Here is a 24,032-nt window from a genome sequence, read left to right as displayed (position 1 = left end):
TGGCGCTGTGGGTTAAACCACAGAGCCTAGGACTTGCCAATCAGAAGGTTGGCGGTTCAAATCCCCGCAACAGGGTGAGTTCCCGTCGCTCGCTCCCTGCTCCTGCCAACCTAGCAGTTCGAAAGCATGTCAAAGTGCAAGTAGATAAATAGGTACCACTCTGGTGGGAAGGTAAACGGCGTTTCCGTGCGCTGCTCTGGTTCGCCAGAAGCGGCTTAGTCATGCTGGCCACATGACCTGGAAGCTGTACGCCGGCTCCCTCGGCCAATAAAGCGAGATGAGCACCGCAACCCCAGAATTGGTCACTACTGGACCTAATAGTCAGGGGTCCCTTCACCTTTACGTACTTCGTTAGGAATGGCAAATTGCTGGCTGGAGAAGGGGACAAGAGACCCTGACACGTCTCTGCTCAACATTCCTGTGAAGCAGCTTTTCTCTTTATATAGAAGCCAGAATTAGGGCTCTGTTGCACACTGTGATATGCTTGAGTTGCAGAAACCCCTTGGAGATGGGAAGCTGCCACCATGTAATTGAAAGCAGAGAAGAAAAGGCTCCACAAATACGCTTGCCGTGTTCGCTGCGGGGATCGCTCTTTCTGCCCTCTGGCAAGTATCCCATCCGTCATCTAGCACCACCCGACGCCAATTCCCCCTCTCAGCCAGGCCTGACTCTTGGGGAAAGAGACAGAATCTCTTCTGACTTTGCCTCCAAAGCTCAGGGCAAAGTCAGAGGTGAGACTCTGCCCTTTCCCAAGAGGACTGTGGTGGTGGTGCGGCAGGATGATCAGTGGAGACCACAAATCATTCCCAGTTTTCCTGGCCGGCCCCAAAGTGGAGACCCTGTAGGCAGGGCTGGGAAACCCTGGAGAGCTGGTGTCAACAGTACTGGGCTGGAACCAGTCTACACAGCTCTGATTCAGCTTAAGTCAGCTTCCTATGTGCACTGTGCTGAATAGGAACATAAGAAGAGGATCAGCACATCTAGGGCAGCATCCTGCTATCACAGTGGCCAACCGGATGCCTGTGGGAAGCCTTTTAAAACAGGACTTGAGCACAACAACTCTCTCCGCACCTGTGATTCCCAGGAACTGGTATTCAGAGGCACAGCTCACTGCTGAAGCATGTGCTTTGAACGCAGGAGATTCCAGGTTTAGCATCTCCAGGTTAGAAAGGATCAGGTGGCAGGAGAGGGGAAGGACCAAAGGAATAACAAGAAACTGAGATGAGCAGCTCATGTGCCGGGTCATGGCTACTTCACAACTCAGGATAAAACTTCTTTCAAACTTGAACGCTTCATTTGGATATAAAATGTGGTGCTAGGGGAATAAATCAAAGTCAAAAGCCTCGCTCATCTGCAGAGAAAAGACATTCTTCAGTTTACTGAAAACAATTCATTTTGGCAGCTATCTACTGAAAATGGAAGGGGTAGGCTGAGTGAGAAAAAGCCATTTAAGAAGTTAAAGAGGGAGAGGGGGGTGGGGAGTAGATGATACGCTAAGAGGCCCCAGCAGTGCATCTTACTAAAATTCACAACGGTTTTGGTGAAGCAAGTAGATGCATAGCTCAAAGACGTGGGCGGGGGGAGGAGAAAAAGGTGAGAGCATAAAACAGGAACTCTGAGGCTGAAAGAAATGGCCTGACACACTTAGTGGGTGCAATTCAAAGAACTGCCTTCTCCAAAGCAGTGTGTCTGTCTGTATGTGTGTGTGTGTGCGTGTGCGTGCGTGCGTGCGCACACACATTTGCACTTCCCTGGCCAATGAGGGCTCAGCCATTTCACAGCTTTGCCTCCTGCCTTCCATTTAGCTTTATTTTTTCATTGTGCCCTCAGGGTAAGTGGGCCATGAGGTGCAAAGTGAAGACTACAGGCAGCTCCCCCCCCCCCCTCCAAAGATTGACAGTCAACAAACCAGAGGAGTCTAGCCTGCAGGAGAGAATTCATGATCACAACTGAGGTGACCCAGGTTCAGAAGTTCACTGGCTGGCCTTTGGCCAGTTATTCTTGGCCTAGCTTAACAGGGATGTTGTGTGGATAAATGGGATAACTCAATCTACTAGCCCATCCATAGAAGGAAAGGAAGGAAATGGTCATAATCAACCATGGTAGCAGAAGTGGTGTGGCCACTGTGCCTCTAGAGTGGACAAGGAAACCCTTTCTAAAGCCTATTGTGGAAGAGAAGGGCAGCTGATTGACAAGGAAAGGGTGGAAGAGCTCTTCCAGTCACCATCTTTTTGATTTTCTGCCTTCTTTACATCCACTGTGTTTTGATGCTGAAGGATTAGGCAAAGTCAATGGTTTCTCCACACCCTATTCTAAAGAAAGCAGCCATTTCAGTGCTGAATACCCACCCATTCCAAACCAATGTTCATGCAGCACAGACACCTGATCACCAGAAGGTTTATCAAGCAGCGCTAGCAGAAACCAGGGAGATTTAAAACCTTCATGTTTCATTTAAAATATCAATCGTGTGTTTTCTGGGAAAGCAGAAAACTAAGAAGTTCTGGTGGGTTGTTGTTGTTATTTCTGTCACTGCCCTGTAAATAAATAACTGTACAGTTGTACCTTGGTTCTCGAACTTAATCCGTTCCAGAAGTCCATTCGACTCCTGAAACTGTTCAAAAACCAAGGCGTGGTGGCTTCTGATTGGCTGAAGGAGCTTCATGCACTCAAGCGGAAGCTGCGTTGGACGTTCGCCTTCCAAAAAACACTCACAAACCAGAACCAATTTGTTCAGGAGCCAATTTGTTCGGCAACTAAGCCATTCGAGAACCAAGGTACCACTGTACAGAAGTCAATTGTGACATTTCTACAACTCGCTTTCTGAAGCCTCCTTTACACAGAGAGAGAGACCCTTTAAAAGGCAGGTTTACTATTAAATTTAGTTAACAACAAGGAAAAGGACACTGGCACATCAACAAGGAAATGTCCAATTAAGTCTCAAAGCCATAATCTTAAGAGGCAATCTGTTTAATAGGAACGCTGGATAATGTATCAGATCAATTTCATTCCGCCAAAATGTGCAGCATCCCAGCAACGGCCCCTTCAAAAAGACTTGACACCAACACATTTGCGAAAGAAAAAAGAAAGACCCGTGCTGGGCTGTTTGCCCAGCCATGCACATCTGCAGCAATTCCAAGTGTATCAAATGCCAATGCCAAATGGAGAGCAGGAGTAGCTAAATTTCTTTTTGGATGGAGGGCTGCGTGAATTCTTGGCCAATCAATTGTTTGCACACAGAAAGGACCAAAAACACTGCAGAACAAACGAAGTCACTTATATCGGATGCTGCCACTGCTAGAAGAGTACAGATTTTTGCAGATTTTAATATGTAACATATTGTCAAACACTGATGAGACAGGGGATGAAAATAGATAAGCATATCTCAGTTGACCAAAGATGGTAAAAATCTCAAGAGCATCTTTATGCTATTTTAATGCAAATGGAGCTGAAGGATGGTTCACTTGCAAGACATCTGAACCAGCAAACTCCAATCCAAGTGTTTCTGCCTTCTGCCAAGTGTTTGCAGGGCAGCGGCTGAAGAAGGAGCCAAAAGGGGTTTCTTGTGTGTGTGATTCTTGTGGCTGATTAGCTGATTTCCCTGGTCAAAGGTCAGAGGGGGCAGGGTTTCTGTTGAGGCAGGTGATTAGCTGTGGGAGGAGCTTATCAGTGTTTGCAGGGCAGCGGCGCGCGCCTATCGGCGCACGCAGTTTGAACCATCTTTTAGATTTAGGGGAGCTAGTCTCAAGCCCAAAGACACATTCTCAAGATGGAGGGGGAGGGAACAGCTGCAGTCGCCTGCGGTTCCTGCGCAATGTTTGCCATCTTGCCAAAGGTTGCAGGCAGCTTTACGTGCAGCAATTGCATGTTGATTGCCCTCCTAAAAGACAAAGTCCAGCAACTGGAGGAACGTGTAGCTACGCTCCAAAGAATTAGAGAGCTGGAGCTCTTCTTGGAAGCAACAGAGCACACCGTCTCCACCAAGGAGGAGACAGGGGACTCCCCTGAGAAGGAGGCTAGTTCACCAACACAGGAGCCCGATATGTGGAGAAACGTGACTCAAAGAAGTAGGAGGCCCAGGGTTCGCTCTGATTGTCTAGAAATACACAATCGCTTTGAGGTCCTCTCCCCTAGCATGGAAGACGAAGAGCAGACTCCATTTGAGGATCTCTCCCTCATTACAGTCGATCACGTATATGAAGATGAGCAGCAAAGTCAGTCCTCAGGGAATGTGCAGGCAACCTTGGAACGGACCGCTCACGGAAGAACCCTGACCAAACCTAAGAGAAGGCGTGTAGTGGTGATAGGGGATTCCCTACTGAGGGGAACAGAAGCAGTGATCTGTGGGCCTGACAAGATGTCTCGGGAAGTGTGCTGTCTCCCCGGGGCTAAGATCCAAGATGTAACTGAACGACTGCCAGGAATCATAAAACCCACTGACAAATACCCCTTCCTCTTGGTTCATGTGGGAACCAATGACACTGCAAGCAATAGCCTCCAGAAGATCAAAAGAGACTACGAGGCTCTGGGCAGGAAATTGAAGCAATTAAATGCACAAATCGTCATCTCATCTGTCCTCCCAGTTGAACGACGTGGCCCAGGGAGAGAGAGGAAAATAGTGGAAGTAAACAGCTGGCTTCGCAAATGGTGTAAACAGGAACGGTTTGGATTCTTAGATCACGGACTGCAGTTTCTTGAGGATGGACTTCTGGCAAGCGATGGGCTGCACCTCACAACGGTTGGGAGGAATGTTTTTGCCAAAAAACTAAGAAACCTCATCAGGAGGGCTTTAAACTGACTAATGTGGGGGAGGGAGACAGTGCTCCTGAAGGTAGGAGTCTATTAATTGATGAAGATGATCATCCAAATGTCATAGACCAAATGGAGCAAACAGCAAGCAGACCTAGTGGTGGGAGGAAAAAATCCTTAAATAAGAGACACGGGGGAATGACTAATGGACTTCAATGTCTGTACACTAATGCACAAAGCATGGGAAATAAACAAGATGAGCTTGAGCTCTTGGTACAGCAAACTAAATATGACATAATAGGCATCACTGAAACCTGGTGGGATAAGTCCCACGATTGGAATGTAAAAATGGAAGGATACAATCTATTTCAGAGAAACAGACCAGACAAGAAAGGAGGAGGAGTGGCGTTATATGTCAGGGATGTGTATACCTGTGAAGAGATCCAAGATTTAGAACCTCAAAGCCAAAGTGAGAGCATTTGGGTCAAAATTAAGGGAGAGAAGAATAATAGTGACCTCATTGTGGGAGTTTACTATAGATCCCCAAGCCAAACGGAGGACATAGATGATGCCTTCCTGGAACAGATGGCCAAGCATGCAAAAGGAAGGGAGATAGTAGTAATGGGGGACTTCAATTACCCAGATATTTGTTGGAGGTCAAACTCAGCCAAGAGCATAAGGTCAAACAGATTCCTCACTGGCCTTGCAGACAACTTCATTGTCCAGAAAGTGGGAGAAGCAACAAGAGGAACAGCCATTTTAGATCTGGTCCTAACCAATGTCGATGACCTGGTTAATGGGGTAGAAGTGGAAGGATCATTAGGCGCAAGTGATCATGCTCTTCTGAAGTTTACTATACAACGGAAAGGAGCAGCCAAGCATACTAGGACTCAATTTCTTGACTTTAAGAAAGCCGACTTCATAAAACTTAGGGAAGTGCTGGGTGAGATCCCATGGACAGTAATACTAAAAGGAAAGGGAGTTCATGATGGCTGGGAGTTTGTTAAGAGGGAGATAGTAAAAGCACAACTTCAGGCAATACCAATGAGACGGAAACATGGAAGGTGCCTAAAGAAGCCAGGGTGGCTATCTAAAGAACTTTTAACTGAGTTAAGATTAAAAAAGGATGTGTACAAAAAATGGAAAAGGGGGGAAACCACCAAAGAGGAATTCAAACAAATAGCCAGCACGTGTAGACACAAAGTCAGAAAAGCTAAAGCACAGAATGAACTCAGGCTTGCTAGAGAGGTTAAAAGCAACAAAAAAGGCTTCTATGGGTATGTTCGTAGCAAAAGGAAGAACAAAGAAACAGTGGGGTCACTCAGAGGAGAAGATGGTGAAATGCAAACAGGGGACACAGAAAGGGCTGAACTCCTCAATGCCTTCTTTGCCTCAGTCTTCTCCGATAAAGAAAACAATGCCCGACCTGAAGAATTTGGAGGAAATGATTCAGCAGAGGAAACACAGCCCAGAATAACTAAGGAGATAGTACAAGAATACTTGGCTAGTTTAGATGTATTCAAGTCTCCAGGGCCAGATGAACTGCATCCAAGAGTATTAAAAGAACTGGCAGATGTGATCTCAGAACCACTGGCAGTCATCTTTGAGAATTCCTGGAGAACAGGCGAAGTCCCGGCAGACTGGAGGAGGGCAAATGTTGTCCCTATTTTCAAAAAGGGGAAAAGAGAGGACCCAAATAATTACCGCCCAGTCAGTCTAACATCAATACCAGGGAAGATTCTGGAGCAGATCATTAAGCAAACAATCTGTGAGCACCTAGAAAGGAATGCTGTGATCACCAATAGTCAGCATGGATTTCTGAAAAATAAGTCATGTCAGACTAACCTGATCTCATTTTTTGACAGAATTACAAGCCTGGTAGATGAAGGGAACGCAGTGGATGTAGTCTACCTTGATTTCAGCAAGGCATTTGACAAGGTGCCCCATGATATTCTTGTAAAGAAGCTGGTAAAATGCGGTCTTGACTATGCTACCACTCAGTGGATTTGTAACTGGCTGACGGACCGGACCCAAAGGGTGCTCATCAATGGTTCCTCTTCATCCTGGAGAAGAGTGACTAGTGGAGTGCCACAGGGTTCTGTCTTGGGCCCGGTCTTATTCAACATCTTTATCAACGACTTGGATGATGGACTCAAGGGCATCCTGATCAAATTTGCAGATGACACCAAACTGGGAGGGGTGGCTAACACCCCAGAAGACAGGATCACACTTCAAAACGACCTTGACAGATTAGAGAACTGGGCCAAAACAAACAAGATGAATTTTAACAGGGAGAAATGTAAAGTATTGCACTTGGGCAAAAAAAATGAGAGGCACAAATACAAGATGGGTGACACCTGGCTTGAGAGCAGTACATGTGAAAAGGATCTAGGAGTCTTGGTTGACCACAAACTTAACATGAGCCAACAGTGTGACGCGGCAGCTAAAAAAGCCAATGCAATTCTGGGCTGCATCAATAGGAGTATAGCATCTAGATCAAGGGAAGTTATAGTGCCACTGTATTCTGCTCTGGTCAGACCTCACCTGGAGTACTGTGTCCAGTTCTGGGCACCACAGTTCAAGAAGGACACTGACAAACTAGAACGTGTACAGAGGAGGGCAACCAAAATGGTCAAAGGCCTGGAAACAATGCCTTATGAGGATCGGCTAAGGGAGCTGGGCATGTTTAGCCTGGAGAAGAGGAGGTTAAGGGGTGATATGATAGCCATGTTCAAATATATAAAGGGATGTCACATAGAGGAGGGAGAAAGGTTGTTTTCTGCTGCTCCAGAGAAGCGGACACGGAGCAATGGATACAAACTACAAGAAAGAAGATTCCACCTAAACATTAGGAAGAACTTCCTGACAGTAAGAGCTGTTCGACAGTGGAATTTGCTGCCAAGGAGTGTGGTGGAGTCTCCTTCTTTGGAGGTCTTTAAGCAGAGGCTTGACAACCATATGTCAGGAGTGCTCTGATGGTGTTTCCTGCTTGGCAGGGGGTTGGACTCGATGACCCTTGTGGTCTCTTCCAACTCTATGATTCTATGATTCTATGAAATATTCGATTTAAAAATATTAGGACAGCCAGTCAGTGAAATAAAAAATATCACCTATTTTTTTACTAATGATTAATCTGTTCAGTGTAAGCAAATCAACAAATTGCAATGACTCAATAAAGTCCCCTTTTGCAAAAACTGGAGGAAGGGAAGTTTATTCTCAACTTAAATCCACAAAAGAAAATGGCTTGCATTTAACCCAGTGCTAAGGTCAAGGCTGTATCAGTGCAATGATTTCCCCCCCTCTCCTCCCTCCCTGTGTGTTGTTCCCTAAATCTCTTTTTGGGGTCCTTCAACCCTCAAGAGCAAATTTGGGGACTGTACAGAATACACACTGGTAGACAAATTCCCATTCCACTCCTTGCACTGACTTTTGCTAGGGTGGCGGGTTTGTTAAATACGGCCTTTATACATTATCTTTATCCAACCAAATTCAAAACTACTGTCACTAGAGTCAAAATGTTGCTTAGAAACCCAAACAAGACCATACCTTCTCAATACAGAAGAGGAATGTGAAGGCTCAATGCCTTTCAACATGTTTTTCAATGGAGCAGTATCAGCTATATAGCAAGAGTTGGAAACCTGTAGCCTTACAGACTTTGCTAGACTATAGATCCCATCAACCATGCTGGCTGGGGCCAATGGAAGTCCGAATCCAAATCATCTAGAGGACCACAGGTTCCTCAATCCTGAGCTACAGCTGAGAAACACAAGAAGCTGCCTTCGTCTATCAGGGCACACTATACTCGTCTGTCTAGCCCAGCTTTGCCTTGTCTGGCTGACAGGGGCTCTGTAGGGACTCAGGCTGGGGTTCTTCCGCATCACCAGCTGATCCATTCTTAGCTAGAGGTGACATGAATTGAACCTGTCGGCATACAATACTGTTGTAATATGGCTCCTCCTAACCAGCAGGTAAGGGACGTGGGTGGCGCTGTGGGTTAAACCGCAGAGCCTAGGGCTTGCCAATCTGAAGGTCGGCAGTTAGAATCCCCACGATGGGGTGAGCTCCCGCTGCTCAGTCCCTGCTCCTGCCAACCTAGCAGTTTGAAAGCAAGTCAAAGTGCAAGTAGATAAATAGGTACCACTCCAGCGGGAAGGTAAATGGCGTTTCCGTGTGCTGCTCTGGTTCGCCAGAAGCGGCTTAGTCATGCTGGCCACATGACCTGGAAGCTGTACGCCGGCTCCCTCGGCCAATAAAGCGAGATGAGTGCCGCAACCCCAGAGTCGGTCACGACTGGACCTAATGGTCAGGGGTCCCTTTACCTTTACTTTAACCAGCAAGTAGATAGTGCTTGATCCTTCTCCCCAGTCATCTAGGCCATTTTTAATTGTTCTCCTGTCCCAGACAGGTTGCACAAAAAGGGTCAGCATAGGGGGAAACAGACCAAAAGGAGGGTGCTTTGCAAGGTATAATCAATGGGTGCAAGAATGGTTAAGCACACCCACCCGTAAGCCTACAATCTGCAAGGCGTTACAAATGCCTCTTCTGTCCGCATACCATAATCTTGAACTTGGGTAAGAGGAGCTGAGTTTGTTATGGCAACATGCCGTTCTGCCTTCAAGAACACAAAAGCCGTGTGTGGGAGACGCTTTCTAAACTCCAAGGCTGCCTCCGTGGTACGAGATCCAGAGATTCGGAACACTTGCTATCCAATTAGCAACACACACCAAGTGCCAGTCAGACTTGGAAACCACTTCTGGGTCTTTATCCTCAAAGAGATAATCCGCTCCCAGATGCAGGCACACACTCCAGCAATATCGTCCAACAAATGCATGAGCGCATTCCTTTATCTGGGTGGTTTTTCAAAAAATATGTATGTCAGATTCACTGCCCTAGTCCATCACAGTGCAGGAAGCTGACAGAGCCCAGGTGCATGATCCAGCAAGAGGAGAGACGTTACTGATGGGATTTGCTCAGTCCTGACACCACGTTCCTTTCTCACTGTCAGTGCCTTGATATGCAACACCGCACTGGCCACTTGCCAGCTGCAGGTGTAGACGGTATTGCCCAAATTGCCATATAATTGGTAGCAATGTGCCCATATGTTTAACACACAAACCATATTTCTGAACTAGAGAGTTTGGTGTATTAGTTAACCATGGCAAGGAGCCACTGATACCCTCGTCCTCACTCAACAAATTTCTAACTTCTTATCCTCCCATGAAATTCTGATTCCACTTTCAGAGGCTCTGAGTATCAGTTTCTGGAAATCACAGAGATTAACTGGGCACGTCTCATCCCCCACTGTGGCCGAGGGCCTGATATGACAGAGCTGTATAAAATTATGCATAGTATGGCGAAAGCAGGTAAAGAGAAGTGTTTTCCCCTTTCTCACGATACTAGAACTGAGAGCCGTTTCAATGAAGCTTAATGCTAGAGGATTTAGCTCAGACGAAAGGAAATGCTTCTTTAAGACGGCACAAATTTGTGGAACTCACTGCTGCTAGGTATAGTGGCGGGAAACAACTTGGATGGTTTTGAAAGGGGGTTAAACAAATTCATGAAGAATAAAGCTATAAATGGCTGCTGGCCATGAAGGCTATGTTGCGCCTTCCCTGCTGAGAGCTCTGTGCTTCTGAGCTGAAGCAGGGCAGAGTGCTATTGTACACAGGCCCTGCTAGGGGTTTCCCACAGCTATCTGGTTGGTGAACTAGATGGGCTTGTCTTTTGTTCTTATTCCACTTCCAGCTTGTAATCTTGCTCATGCAATTGGCGAGTCAATATAGCCAGCTGCTTCTCTCCAAAACACGGCAGAAGTATTAGCTACGGACCAGAGTGCTTTATAACTCACCTGTTTGTGTTCTCCAGAACTTCTACCTTCTTGCGAAGCTCACTGTTCTCATTTGAGCAGCACTCGACCCTTGGGAACAAGCAGACAAAGAAAGGTTAAGCTATTTCCTCGGTTGGGATGGAACAACCAAAGTGGGATATGCTTTCTGAACTGCTGCTAGTAAGCAGACAGAAATCTGTCACAATCCTTTAATTCTGAAAAAGGTGACTCTCCCTTGCCACCACGGCAAGAGTGCGTGCATCAATTTTGTAAGCAAGAGTTGCACTGCACGCTGGAGGAGGAGATGCCGAGATGCTGGAACAAGAGAAGGAAATAATCTCAGCAGCTTATTCCGTGCCAAATTCTGTTCCGAGCATAGGTATTTCAGACCATGACAGGGCTGCAATGATACCTCCAAGTGCTTGAACAGCTATAGCTTGTTTTCTTGTGCTAACAATAGTAGAATTTCCATGAGGAGCCACGAGGGGGCATGTGAAACACACACAGCTCCAATGCTTTGTGGCCATGTTGGTTCCTTGCTGGCATCAAAATAAACATGGTGAGAATATAAATCTGGCTTGAATAGAGTCATGCCGCTGGCCCTTCTACTGTATTCAGAAAGGCAAAAGCTCTTCAGGGCCTCAGTGAAGGGGTCTCTGAGCTTTTTATCGCAGAGAGATCCTTTCAGCCAAAGATAGGAGTCCCTGCATTAAAAACAACAACTGCTCTACCACTGCGTTATGAAGCCTCCATTTTGTCTACCCCTTCCACAGCCGTCACTGCAATCTTGCTACATTTCCCTCTATTTCCAATGTTCAGGCTGTGAGCGCTGTTGCTTATGAAGCCAAAAAAGCAACACCCAGGCACTTAAGGGGAAGGAGCAGCAGCCTTGGGGGAACCCCAACCATTTGCAGAAAAAGAAAACAGGGAAGGGGGGATCCGCAAACAGCCCCATGAGGACGTAACATGCTTAAGTCACCATGGAATGATGGCTGACTGACTGTTTCTTGGGAAAGAATGAGAACAGAAAACCAGGCAGGAGAGGGAATGGAATGGGGAGGCTGGGATTCTGCATTCCAGAATGCAACTTTCTCTTGTACAGGTCATTCTGGCAAGCTTACTTTTTCTCCAAGCTGTCCATGTATTCTTTCTTTTTCCTCCTGCTCTCTTGGGCAGAGATCTACAGGAGAAATGCAAAGCACCGATTACACACCTAACAGAGGCCATAACTAAAAGAAGAATTAGAACTCAGGAATAGATAAGGAAAGCAACTTCAGCTTTAAGCTGTAAAATCATGTCACCCTTGTTGGTTGTTTTTAGGGTTGTTAATCAATCATACCAGCTATTGCCAACCAATCGATCTATTCATGCTTGCATATGAATAAACCATTTTGAAGGGGGGAAGTACACTGTCTTTCATCTCATGTCACAGTGGAGTGTTGCCCATGCCACTCCAGCTCCTCACTGCCACAGAAGGGTGCCCATACCACAGAGCAAGTGTTTAGGTACAGGGGTTAAAATTTCAGACTGCAACCAGGGAGACCTGGGCCCAAATCCTCACTTAGCTTAGATGTTGAGCTAGTTGTTTTCAGCCTAGCCTACCTCACAGGGGTGTTCTGAAGACAGTGGGGGGCACTCAACTAATGTGTTCCATCTGAAGCTGAATGTTGGAAGATTCAGGGCAGATAAACGAAAGAAACTTCATGCACCACATTGTTAAAATATGGAGGCAGGGATGGTCACCAACTTGGGCGGATTTAGAAGACGACAAATTTGTGCAGGAAAAGGCTATCAACAACGGCTACGTTCCATCTCCACTGCCAGAGGAATCATGCCTCTCAATACCACTTGGTGAGAATTGCAGGTGGAGAGTGTATTCTTCTGCTCCCGTCCATCTTGCGTACTTCCCACTCTCATCTGATTGGCCACAGTGAGATCAGGATATTGGCCTAGATGGGCCTCTGGCCTGATCTAGCAGGCTCGTCTTAGGCTCTTATCGGTGCAAGGATTTGTAATGAAAGTGATCACGGACCAGACAAACTTACAAAGTCACCATTCAGCCATCTCGATCGAAGAACCATCACAGCACTGCGACAGCATATAGGACAGGGATGGGAAGCCTATGGTGGGACTCCAACTCCCATCAGCCCCAGCCAGTATAGCCAATGGTCAAGAATAATGGGAGCTGTAGTCCAGAAACATCTGGAGGACAGTGTCTCCCCATCTTGGCATAGCATCTGGCTATGAATTTCTGAAAGACCTGGTTCCCGACTCTTTCTGGCCCCTCCCACCCAGTCTGGCCTCGGGACCAAGAACAAGTTTTGGATAAGATAAGACTATGTTTGCTGCAATTTGCATTGGGTTCTTTTCTATTTCTATTGTTAGGCCTTAGTATGAATGATTAGCAGATCACTCCATCTTGATGTAACACAGAGCTGATTAACAGGAGTTATTTTGCTTGGCCTATTGAAATGCTGTTCTATGACCCTTTAAAAACCTCACGGCGACCCTGTTAAAATTTTGCAGACGTGTCTTTCATAATGCTAGCAGATTGCCCTGAAATGTTGTTCTGCTTTATCGTGTTTTGTTCTATAATAGGCATAGCAGTGGGCAGATTTTGCCGTGGGAAAATAGTGTAACAAATACCCTGAACAAATACACCGAAGGTGATAACAGAGTTCCTTGGTATGAGAAACAAAACAGGGCCAACATTATCTGGCGCTTGGCCAACCCCACAGGCTCAGTGGAAGGAAGGCTGCCAGGACTTGCAGCCTGCTGGTCCTTCTCACTGCTGTCTGCTCACTTGACCTCCGAGTGAGCAAGCAATGGCAGGAGCAAGACGGAACAGCAGCCTCACCTTCTGGGTCCAGAGAAAGGCAGCAAGAAAACTGGTGCCGTCAACAGTAGCAGACTTGACCAGAGAAGGTGGTTCACCAGGAGCATCTTGCCCAAGTCCTCCCTCCCCCAACAAACCCCCCCCCCAACCACCCTGAATATAAGTCCAAGTTGTTTAATAGCAACTCCTACCTTGTTTTTTATTTTCCTGCGGATCTTCTTCAGTGCTTTTTCTTCTGCTTTTGTTAGGGGCAGTTTGGTAGGGATAGGGTACCCTTCTGCGATCAGAGTCCTCTTCTCCTCCTCTGTCAAGATCAGGGGACCTGTGCCCTGCAATTTCTACAGCAAACACAAAGACAATGGATTAGAGCGAAGGGGGGGGGGGATGAGGAAAATAAGGTTCTTAAATATTGACAGGAACTGCATTCTCAGAGCAAAGTCTTCTGTCACAATTGTATTCGTAACAGTGAACTCAAGTGCTGGCGATATGCATGCAAAGAGCTCCAGAAAACACTGAAATGGGGATCTATTTTCCAAAGGTGTGTTGCTCTAAAGGCTGCTGCTCTAAAAAGTCCATTTTTCTATGTGTAATATACTAAGCAGAGCCTTGAAAGCCACCTGTTACAGGTGCTGAAATGTGGGGTCTCCTGCACCATTGTCAACTGGACTAGGATTACCTTTGAGGTTTCTTTCCAACTCTGTACATAGAGGCATAATAATACTATGGACCCATTGGAAACTGGAAACCACTGAGCTTGCTTTGCTGGTTCTGTCCTTCCAGCTCTTTGGGTTCTACAGATCTACTGCTCTACTGCTGAGGAGAGATTCTGCTGTTGCATTCATCATCAACTTCCCAGCCTCTGGAACAGACTCTTTCCCATGCCAGCATATCCAGGACTGACGGTTTAGACAGAACTGCATCCACAAACCCTGTTTTTCTTTCCACCTATCCTGCAAAAAGGTGGGGACCATTGTGGCCTAAGAGCTTACACTCACCTTCCAGGTAATGTTGCTGAACTCGTAACTCCCACCACCTCTGACCACTGGCCACATAGGTTGGGGTTAGTAGGAGTTGGGAGTCCAAAAAACATGTGGAAGGAAAAGTTTTCAATCCCTTGATTCAGGTGTGCTGAAGTTCCATTTCTGAACAGAAGCACCCAAATGAAAAGACTGTCTTAAATAAGGGAAGGGCAGGAGCTCAGCTGAAGAGTATCTCATTTACATACAGAAGGTCCCCATTTCAAACCCCTGTGTCTTCAGCTACGGCTGGGAAATTTTCCTGTCTGAGATCCTAGAAAGCTGATGCAAGTCAGCCAGTGCAGACCAGGGTTTCCCAAACTCGGGTCTCCAAGTTATTGTACAACTCCTATCATCCCTAGCTCACAGGGTCATGGATGATGGGAATTGTAGTCCAAAAACAAGCTGAGGACCCAAGTTTGGGAAACCCTGGTGTAGACAATACTAAGCTGTAAAGACCAATGGCCTAACTAGGTATAAGGAAAGCAGAGAGACCAGTTGAGCTGCAGAGCCACAATTTTCTTTGCAAATAAGGAGCCCATTTTCACTTTTCTGCAGCAAGTCAGATGTCAATTTCCAGGCCCAATTTTTCATGTGCTAGTGATCACTCGGTGCCGGGACTTTTTCACCCTCCAGTGATACCTGGTATCAATGAGAGAACTAGCCTCCATCTGCTAAAACAAACCAACCTTGTTCTTGGAACAGGAGGAATTTTGAACGAGATTTCCATTGTAATATGCAGTCAGAGTGATGACAGTAAAATATAGAGAATCAAACACATGGCATTCATTAAGAGAGAGAAAGAACTGTCCCCTACGTGTGGTGCCGTTAAGAGAGGGGAATTGGTGAGCGCGGAAGCCGTGTGCGAGGTCACTTTAGCCGTGGCTTGTAACTGTTTGGGACTTGATGGTGGGAGGGACCTGGTTGGGCTCTGGCCGCCCTCTGAGTCACTTCCGTGGCTGCTGGGAGGGGTCGGAGGCATGTGTAGGATGTCCATTGCTGCAAGAGACAGAAGATGGAAAAAGGAGCAAGGGAGACAAACAGAAAGTGTGTCTTAGAGCATTAGAAAAAATGGTGGACCAGCTCTGATGCAACTTTCTCAAACTAAGACAAAAAAAGCCTTGTCTCCCCCCCCCCCTTCCCTCACATGCTTGGCTTATTAAATCACAGTTCCCATGGCATCAGAACCAGGAAGTTAGGACTAAAGCACTGCTTACAAAATAAGATCAGAACCTAGCCTGAAAGCTTTGCTTCAACCACGGTTTCCAGATTTGCAGATCACAGGAAACGGCAGTTTTAATAAAGCACAGTATCTTTCTTCAAGTCAGGCCAATGAGGAAACCAGAGGCTGCTATGTCTAAGACCAGTATATATTTGTTTGCATCTGTCTGTCGAGAGACCATGCAGCGTGCCTCCAGGGGTGAAGTCAAACTGCTCTGTTAGCAGCACTAAAGGACTACAGTTCCCGTCATCCCTGACCACTGGAATGATAGGAGTTGTAGTCCAACAACAGCTAGGGGCCCAAGCCTCTTCTCCCTTGCTGCCCATCATGTGGAGAGAAATCAGCGGTACAAAACAAACCTTCCTTGGAAGAAAGGTTCAGGAACTGGTCCACTTCATGCGGCTCCAGTTTGATCTCTGGAAAAGCTTTGTGACTCAGCGGCTTGGTCTAAAAAGACAAAAGGATTGAAAGAGACATCAGACTTTCGGAGAGAACCCACCTTCTTTCCAGTTTCATAATTTGTTAATCCAGACAAGCAAGACAATCAGCATAGAATGAGGCAGCCATGCATCCCATTTTACAGAAAACAGACCTTTAAAGTCTGCTTTAAAGAACCCTACGGAAGTGGAGCAGCAGGAGCCTGGAGGCGGCATCAGGAAAGCAGACTGAGCATCCATGCAGGCCGCCTAGTTACAGTCTTCCTCACCATGGACAGATGACTGTGTTTCTACTTAAATTATAGCAATGCTTTATCAATTTGCCTCTGCAAAATAGGTACATATTCGTGCATGCAAATTATATGCAAGTCCACACCCTCTTATGCAGCAGTGCATTTCTACTTGCCTAAATGGCCAGCCTACCATGGAAAGGACTGTGGCTGGGGCACCTGCTGCCCCAGCTAGACATGGGGCAGCTCTATAAAGCCTGCCTGCCTTGGGGGTGGGGCTGCCCCAGGGGGGTTACCACTGAAGGGGCAATACCAAAGGGCACTGTCCTTTTGGATGTAGCCCCCTTGTGCTAAACTTATGGTTTTAATGGGGATAGGGTTTTAACTTGGGGGGTGTTGTTCAATGGAGGAGGGGTTAATTTGTATTTTGCATTTCTCTTTTTTTGTTTCCTAAGGTGGATTAATATTCTACAGCCTTTTAAATGTGTCTGTGTGTGTGGCGGTATTGTTTTGTTGTTTTTAACTGCTTACTGGTGCTTTTACCTTGCAGAGTGGCACCTTGATTTGAGTCTGGGATCCATTCCAGAGCCCTGGAAGCTCGACAAAAAGGGCGCTCAACAAAGCGCCACTCTGCGTACACACGCGGAGCAGTTTGCGCTTCTGCACTTGCGCAAGGGCAAACCCGGAAGTAACTCGTTCTGGTACTTCCGGGTTTGCCACGGACATCCACCAAAATGGACGCTGGACGGGACGGACTTATACAGAGGTTCCACTGTGTTTTTATCCTGCTAACCACACTGAGATCTTGTGATGAAGGGCGGTATATAAATCTAATAGAGAATGAAAAATACTTCTCTGACCAACTCGAATGAAAAGTATAGACAGAAATCATGAGATGCCAAAGAGTCCTTGTGGCAATTCCCTTCTGCAAGGATGCAGAACTAGGCAAGGCCAGTGTCCTACTCTATGAAACCAAGTCCTCCCCCCATGCAGCAAAGCAGGCTACCATTTGTATAGAAAAGTGAACCACTGCCTAAAACAAGCAGGTCTCCACTTCTGGATGCTCCCATTTCCCCCCTCCCCAATCATTTATATCCCACCTTCACTTTGAGGCTCTCAAGGTGGTCCATAGGGTTCACCCCCTCCCCATTTTATTCTGTCAACAAGCCTGTGAGGTAGGGCTGAGAGATGACTGGACCAGTGGGGATTTGAACCCAGGTCTCCCGGGCCCTGGTCCAACACTCTAACCACTACATTACACCTCATTAGCCGACGACACCATCCGTGTCGAGCCAGTTAAGCCACCATGAAGGGAAGTAACCCCAAACAGTACCATGCCATCATCTTGCATCTGAGGCTCTTCGGCCTCCAGACTCGCAGGGCTGGATGTGGCGGTGAGGCTGACCGAGGGAGCAAGGCCTGGTGCATCTCCCGTGGTGGGTTCTGTCTTGATGGTTGCTGAAGACAACTCTGAGCCCAGACACCAGTTGTCATTTTCCAAATCTGCTGGAAAAGGGATTGAGGGGCGGGGGGAGGAGAGAGAGAGAGAGAGGCACAGGCATATATTAAGAACCAGCAGTCGGAACCGGCAAGACTTTCGCAGAAATGAAAGGGGAGAAAGAAGCTCACAAAAGCAAACCCCAGCCAAGGACAGGAAGCCTGGAGAGAAAGCATTTAACTCATTAAGCAAAGCCTTTCTACCCTCCCCTTCCAGGCTATTACTTCATACGGAAACCTGGGGCTTTAAACGGTAGCCTAAGCATAGCCCTGGGGTGAAGGTGGATTGGCGGAGGACAGAAAATGAGGTAATTACTGAACGCTGCAAGCAGAAGCCGCAAACAAGACTAAACAAGCCATTAGACAAAGCAGCCGGGGGTCCGCACATGCCAACAGAACCCGGCTGCCGCTGGCATTGTGCCTTCTTTGCATCAGCTCCCAGGATCTGAGCAGAAACCACTTCCAAAAGGCAAGACCCGCTTTGTTCTCTGGAAACTGAGGTCCTCACACCAACAGAGTTTAACATATCAGTGATCGCTGGGATAATGCCAGGTTGGGAGACCTGTGGCATTCTGTAGGTCGTTGGAATCCAGCTCCCATCAGACCCACCCAGAGTGGACAACCATCGGGAATGATGGGAGTTGTAGTCTTGCAACATCTGGGAAGGCTGCAGCCTCCTCAGCCACCATAGATTGTCTCGACTCAAGGCATTCTGGTAGCCTTTCCATCTATCAAGGTGAGCAGCCACCGGAACCCTCATCCCCCATGGCTTTTTGCCAAAACATATCACCCAGAAGCTGCATCGGAGGCAGTATACATGTTGTTATCTTTGCCAACGACGCCTCTTCAGCAGAAATGAGATACGCAGAAGATCTCGGCTCAGGGAGATACTTATTGCAGCAGAATGCAATTACCACGCGCTTTGGCCACGAAGGCAGAAGAAGAGTGGAAATCAAGAGCGAAAGAGTCCTGCGGCCTGCTGCTCCGGGGGCCTTCAAAATGAGCAGCAACGAGAAAGGAAGGAAGGAGGGAGGGAGCGACTGCCTCGGCCTGATGCTAGTAATTACTTTGTGGTGTAATCTTAACCTCCCCTGCTGGCAAAGGAAGATGTAATTTGAATAACGATAGGCCAGGCCAAAAAGATTACAAGCAAAAATAAATATGTATACATCCTGTAATTAGACACTTCAAAACAGTAATCCATGCTCTGCAAGAAGAATAACTGTATAATGACCATAATTTTTATATACAGTAACCATAATTTTTATATATAGAATCTATGCTCAAGGGATTCTTGGTGCGCAAACACACACACTCACACACACAAATTCCTCTGAAGAGCTGATTGTACTATATATCAAACCCATGGCATACGTTACGCTCTTTAATAAGTTAGCTGTATTTCCTTTGATATATATGCATGTTGTTCCTCCAGATGTCCTTCCAAGGAGGGCTTTCAGTTTCCTAAGTATGAAGTCCATATCCTGCTTTATAACTTGACCTTGCATTTCTGCAATGCTGTACATTAGTTTTCCAAAGGAATACCAGTCTGTAATGGCCTCCAATGCAATATAAATCAATGGTGTGCAAATTAGTTTAGAAAAGAACACCCTGTTACCACGTAAGCAGCAACAGGCAGCAGGTGTTTAATTCTATATCCAATAAACGTGGTGCTTCCGGACTCCATGTAAGAGTCTTGCTCGTCCTTGGAGGTTTATATGCAAGACAGAGGATGCAAGAAACGTTTCTTCTTTCCTATAACTTCCTTCCCCTCCCCTCATGCGCACCGCGAAAGGAGCCCTGTCCACAAGAGGCAGGTTAAGTGACAACTGTTCCCTTGCTCAGGATATGTGCTCATGACGCTTTGCTAAAGAGTTGGCTTACATTGGCAATATGGACCATTAATACTCCTGCATTGCAGGGTGGACTGGACCCTTGGGAGCACCTTCCACCTCTATGATTCAATGATTCCAATAAATCTGAGCTCAACGTCTCTCCAGGGTCTTAGGCACAGGCCTTTCTCCACAGAGCCAGCTACACTCCACAGGGTAAGATGGGCATCTTGGGCAGATGTTGCCTGGTCTAAACAAATCGAAACCAGGGAGGAAAGTCCACTCCTTTCTCCTGCACAAGCCATGCTTAAATGAGAGCTATGCAAGGATCCTGCTTTAACTGCTTATGAAGAAAAAGGTCCTGATGAATCCACCCCCCCCCCATTTGAAGTCATGGGTAAGGATGCTGCTGATGTCCTCTGTACTGGAGCAGCTGAGACTCACCTGAGCTCCTTTCAACCACAGATGTTGATTATTAAAAACATGCACCTTACACACCCAAACACTAGCGGCATTCCACGGAAGATGACAACCTGAAGATACCATCCAATGAGGAGATCCGTCCACAACACAGCTGTCACCTTTTCCCTTTTCTTGCAAGGAATCCTATTCGGAATAAGGGAATTTCCCTTAAAAAAAGGGAAACGTTGACAGCTATGCTCCACAATGTCAGAACTGGGCTTGAGTGTGGTGGCACCTACCCTGTGGAACTTCTTCCCATTACAACCCAGCCACACACCGTTTTTGTTGCATTTCGGTGCCTGTCAGAGATTTTTCCTTTTCAGCAACAAGCCTTCCAAGATGAGACTTTTATCCCCGCTGGTATCTGAATCTGTTTAGAATTGTTTTTATACATGCAATAGTTTTGGTTTTTATATAGGCAGCCGCTTTTATTGTACTGTGATATTGCTTCAAGTGGCTTCACAGGAAGCTATTCATAAATGAAATTAATAATAATATTACTGTGCCATACCATGCAGCGTCTTCACTCAACATGCCAAGGCAGACAAAAATCCCTTTGTGCTGCTTCTGCCATGCTAGCCTCGCCCCTCTGTTCTGCCAGGTGAGAGGCTGCATTCATCTATAAATAGTCTCTTTGAGCGGTTGTCCAGGGGCAGGGGTTTCTTCCCCACCCACGCACCCTCTCCCTCCCTTCTGCTCCAGCTACCACCACAGATAATGAAAGACAAGCTGCTGGCTTGCTCCTGACAAAGGCACCACTGTGCAGCAACCAAACACTGGGACCTTATTCCAGAGAGGCAGCGTGGAATGATTAAACAGAGAGGGGAAGGAAGGTGGAGCTCAAGTGCATGGGTGAAATGAACACTTTCAAAAGGAAAGAATCACCAATTCAGCTGACAAGACCAAGGCTCCATTTTTGCCAGGGTTTGGTCTCAGAACCTGATTTCCCCATAGCAGAGCTGCTTCTTTAAGCATGCAAAAATAAAATGAAACTTATTTGAAAACAAGTTTTTTTAAAAAACAACTGAAGTGATTAAGACATTTAAAAACTGTCTAAAACCATTTAAACAACAACAACCACCACAGTCACATACCCTCAAAGTTACTTATTTCAAGGTTGCCATGGTCAATATCAGTGCCTGCATGTGTTTCTCTCTTTTCCTGGTAAAAATGAGGTGGTACTCATATCTAGACAAAGGTGCTGTGGGTGCCACCACAAAATGGCTGCCACAGGCAACAAAGAAAGACACCAGTCAGTATAGTCACAAAAAAAGCACTTCAGGAGGCTGGCATGAACTTGGTAAAAGGTAAAGGACCCCTGGACAAATAAGTCCAGTCAAAGGTGACTATGGGTTCATCTTGCTTTCAGGCCGAGGGAGCCGGCTTTTGTCCACAGACAGCTTTCTGGGTCATGTAGCCAGCATACCATATTTTTCGCTCTATAGGACGCACTTTTTCCCCTCCAAAAATGAAGGGGAAATGTGTGTGCATCCTATGGTGCGAATGCAGGCTTTTGCTGAAACCTGGAGAGCGAGAGGGGTCGGTGCGCACCAACCCCTCTCACTCTCCAGGCTTCAGGAAGCTATCCGCAAGCCTTTGGAGCGCGGCGGGAATGCCCGCGGGCTCCGAAGGCTTGCGGATAGCAGCCTGCAGCCTGGGGAGTGCGCCGCTGCTCACCCCGGGCTTTTTATCTACTTGCACTGGCGTGCTTTCAAACTGCTAGGTTGGCAGGATCTGGGAGAGAGCAATGGGAACTCACCCCGTCACGGGGATTCAAACCGCTAACCGGCAAGCCCAAGAGGCTCGGTGGTTTAGACCACAGCGCCGCCCGCGTCCCTGGTGAATTTTGTACAACTGAATAGCACACGTACACAGACAGACATCAATCAATTTAGTATTTTAAGTGCCAGTATCAAGGACAGATTTATTTCAAGGCAAGCTGTGTCAGGCCTAGAACAGGTTTGGTGAAGTAAGTATGTAAGGCCCTTGCAGACAAAAATAGTTTGATATCACTGTGACATCTGGTCTGCCATCAGTTTGGCTCGAGAGCAGCCAAGGGCGATAATCTCAACCATGGGTCAGCTTCAGGACAGAGAAAGCTACCTTATACTAAGTTAGACCTTGGGTCCATCTAATTCAGCCTTATCTATGTGTAACTGGCAGAGGGTACAGGAGGTATCAGGGATTGAAACTCATACCTTCTGGGTGCAATGCATGTGGCTCCCCCACTGAACAACTTCCTTCTCCCCAATGTACTACTTTGAAGCTGTACTATTAGAAGGACCTGCTCAGACTTCCTAACCTACATACATACAACAAACCACAGAGGTTCTATAAAAGTATAAAATAAATCAATCTATGCATTGTTTTTGGACCTATGGGTTTCCCAATTCAGCTAGCATGCTGGAAAGAGGTTTTGTTTGTTTGTTCGTTTTTTAAGTCAATGAAATTGAAAAACAGGTTTATGGCCCCCATCTGGAAGTCCAACAAAACAAAGTTTTTAACTGACTTCCGAAAAGCTGAACTATAAACACAAATTAAAGTAATCAAAACAATTTAGCACAGAGTGCAACAGTTTGATTAAAATAATAACCCCAGGCTATTTTAATACATTCTTAGTTTCATCAGGCTGTAATCTATTTCAACTTAAAACAAAAAAGCAAAAACAGCTGGCCCACAAGCCAGGGCCACTTCAAAACATTAATTATTCTGAGAAAGCAAATCCCCAGCTACAATGCACAAAGCGCACAGCATCATTTATGAATGACTCATGTTCATAAAATGCCCACAAGTGGCTTTTGTCATGGATGCTTTAGCTGAGATTCCTGCATTGCTGGGGGTTAGACTAGATGAACTTTGGGGTCCCTTACAACTCATGCATTCCTCCATCTAAAAAAATAAATAAATGCATACCCTTGAGGGCAAAAATGCAATCCTCATATTGGTGCATCTTGGGGGGGGGGGGCTTCCTGATGACAGAAGTGTGACCATCATTTATTTAAAGCAATCTAACTTCTCTATGGGGGGGAAAAATCAAACAGGACTCTGTTGCCATAGGAACCAGATTCAATTTTCAATTATACTTTTTTTTTTTTTTTTTTAAGGGAACCTTTTGCCCTTTAGACAGAACTGAATCCACATGGGGAAGAAAGGGGAAAAATATGAGGTGGATTCTGGGGGCGAGGGGGGGGGCATATGCATGCCACTTCTTAAGCTCTTATCCACCTCCATTCTCTGCAGGAGTTTTATGTAGGCATCATCGCTTGGAGCAGTAAAGTAAGTGTTTGATGAGTCACCAGATGTATGACTCATCACAGGACTTTTTTTTTTAGGTGGGGGGGGGGAGAGAGAAAAGGATGCTGGGAATGCCTGCCTCACACTCCCAGAAGAAAGCCGCACGGAAATGGGAACCAAGGACTGCATAATTAAAAGCAGACCAAGTTAAAAGGCAACTATATAAAGTGAACCAGAAATTACTCCGGATCTGCACGATAAATATTATTCTGTTTTGGAAGATAACATCAAGTTCCTTACATATCGGCCTTCCCTAAAATGCTGCTGAAAGTCTGCTTTTCCTTCTAGTTTCCAATGCTCAGTGTTGTTGTAACGCACTCCTGACCTTAGGGTGAAGGGCGGGCAATCATTATTGGAACAATTTAGTCAAAAAGATACCCCGCACTCGACTTCCAAGGGACGACTGTACAGATTTTTCTTACCTATAAAGCCCTAAACTAGAAGTGGGGAACCTGAAGTCCTCCAGCTGCGGTTGGACGACAACTCCCATCCTCCCTGACCATTGGGCTTTCCTGGCTGGGGCTGATGGGAGCCAGAAGCTGGACACAGCCCAGAGGTTTCCCATTCATGACCTGAATGGTAAGGGGACTAATATGTCTGAAGAACATCTTCATTCTACCTCACACGATCCTG

General features: G+C 46.4%; 1 protein-coding gene across 2 annotated transcripts in view; it reads right to left on the bottom strand.

Annotated features, from left to right (window-relative positions):
- Window positions 1-24,032, bottom strand: part of CREB3L2 (cAMP responsive element binding protein 3 like 2) — a 76,542-nt gene that overhangs the window by 8,031 nt on the left and 44,479 nt on the right. The window contains exons 3-8 of one of the 2 annotated variants that reach the window (XM_083401506.1): window positions 17,648-17,817; window positions 16,007-16,094; window positions 15,243-15,424; window positions 13,601-13,747; window positions 11,695-11,753; window positions 10,595-10,663 (exon numbers count right to left, since the gene is read on the bottom strand). In XM_083401506.1, coding sequence (XP_083257632.1) covers window positions 10,595-10,663; window positions 11,695-11,753; window positions 13,601-13,747; window positions 15,243-15,424; window positions 16,007-16,094; window positions 17,648-17,817 — 715 coding nt within the window. Of the gene's footprint in view, window positions 1-10,594; window positions 10,664-11,694; window positions 11,754-13,600; window positions 13,748-15,242; window positions 15,425-16,006; window positions 16,095-17,647; window positions 17,821-24,032 lie in introns of both variants that reach the window. The other variant, XM_083401505.1, reaches the window with a different exon arrangement.

Source organism: Podarcis tiliguerta (assembly GCF_965153285.1).
Source record: "Podarcis tiliguerta genome assembly, chromosome: 10".
Taxonomy (NCBI): Eukaryota; Metazoa; Chordata; class Lepidosauria; order Squamata; family Lacertidae; genus Podarcis; species Podarcis tiliguerta.
This window is presented reverse-complemented; position numbering and strand designations above follow the sequence as displayed.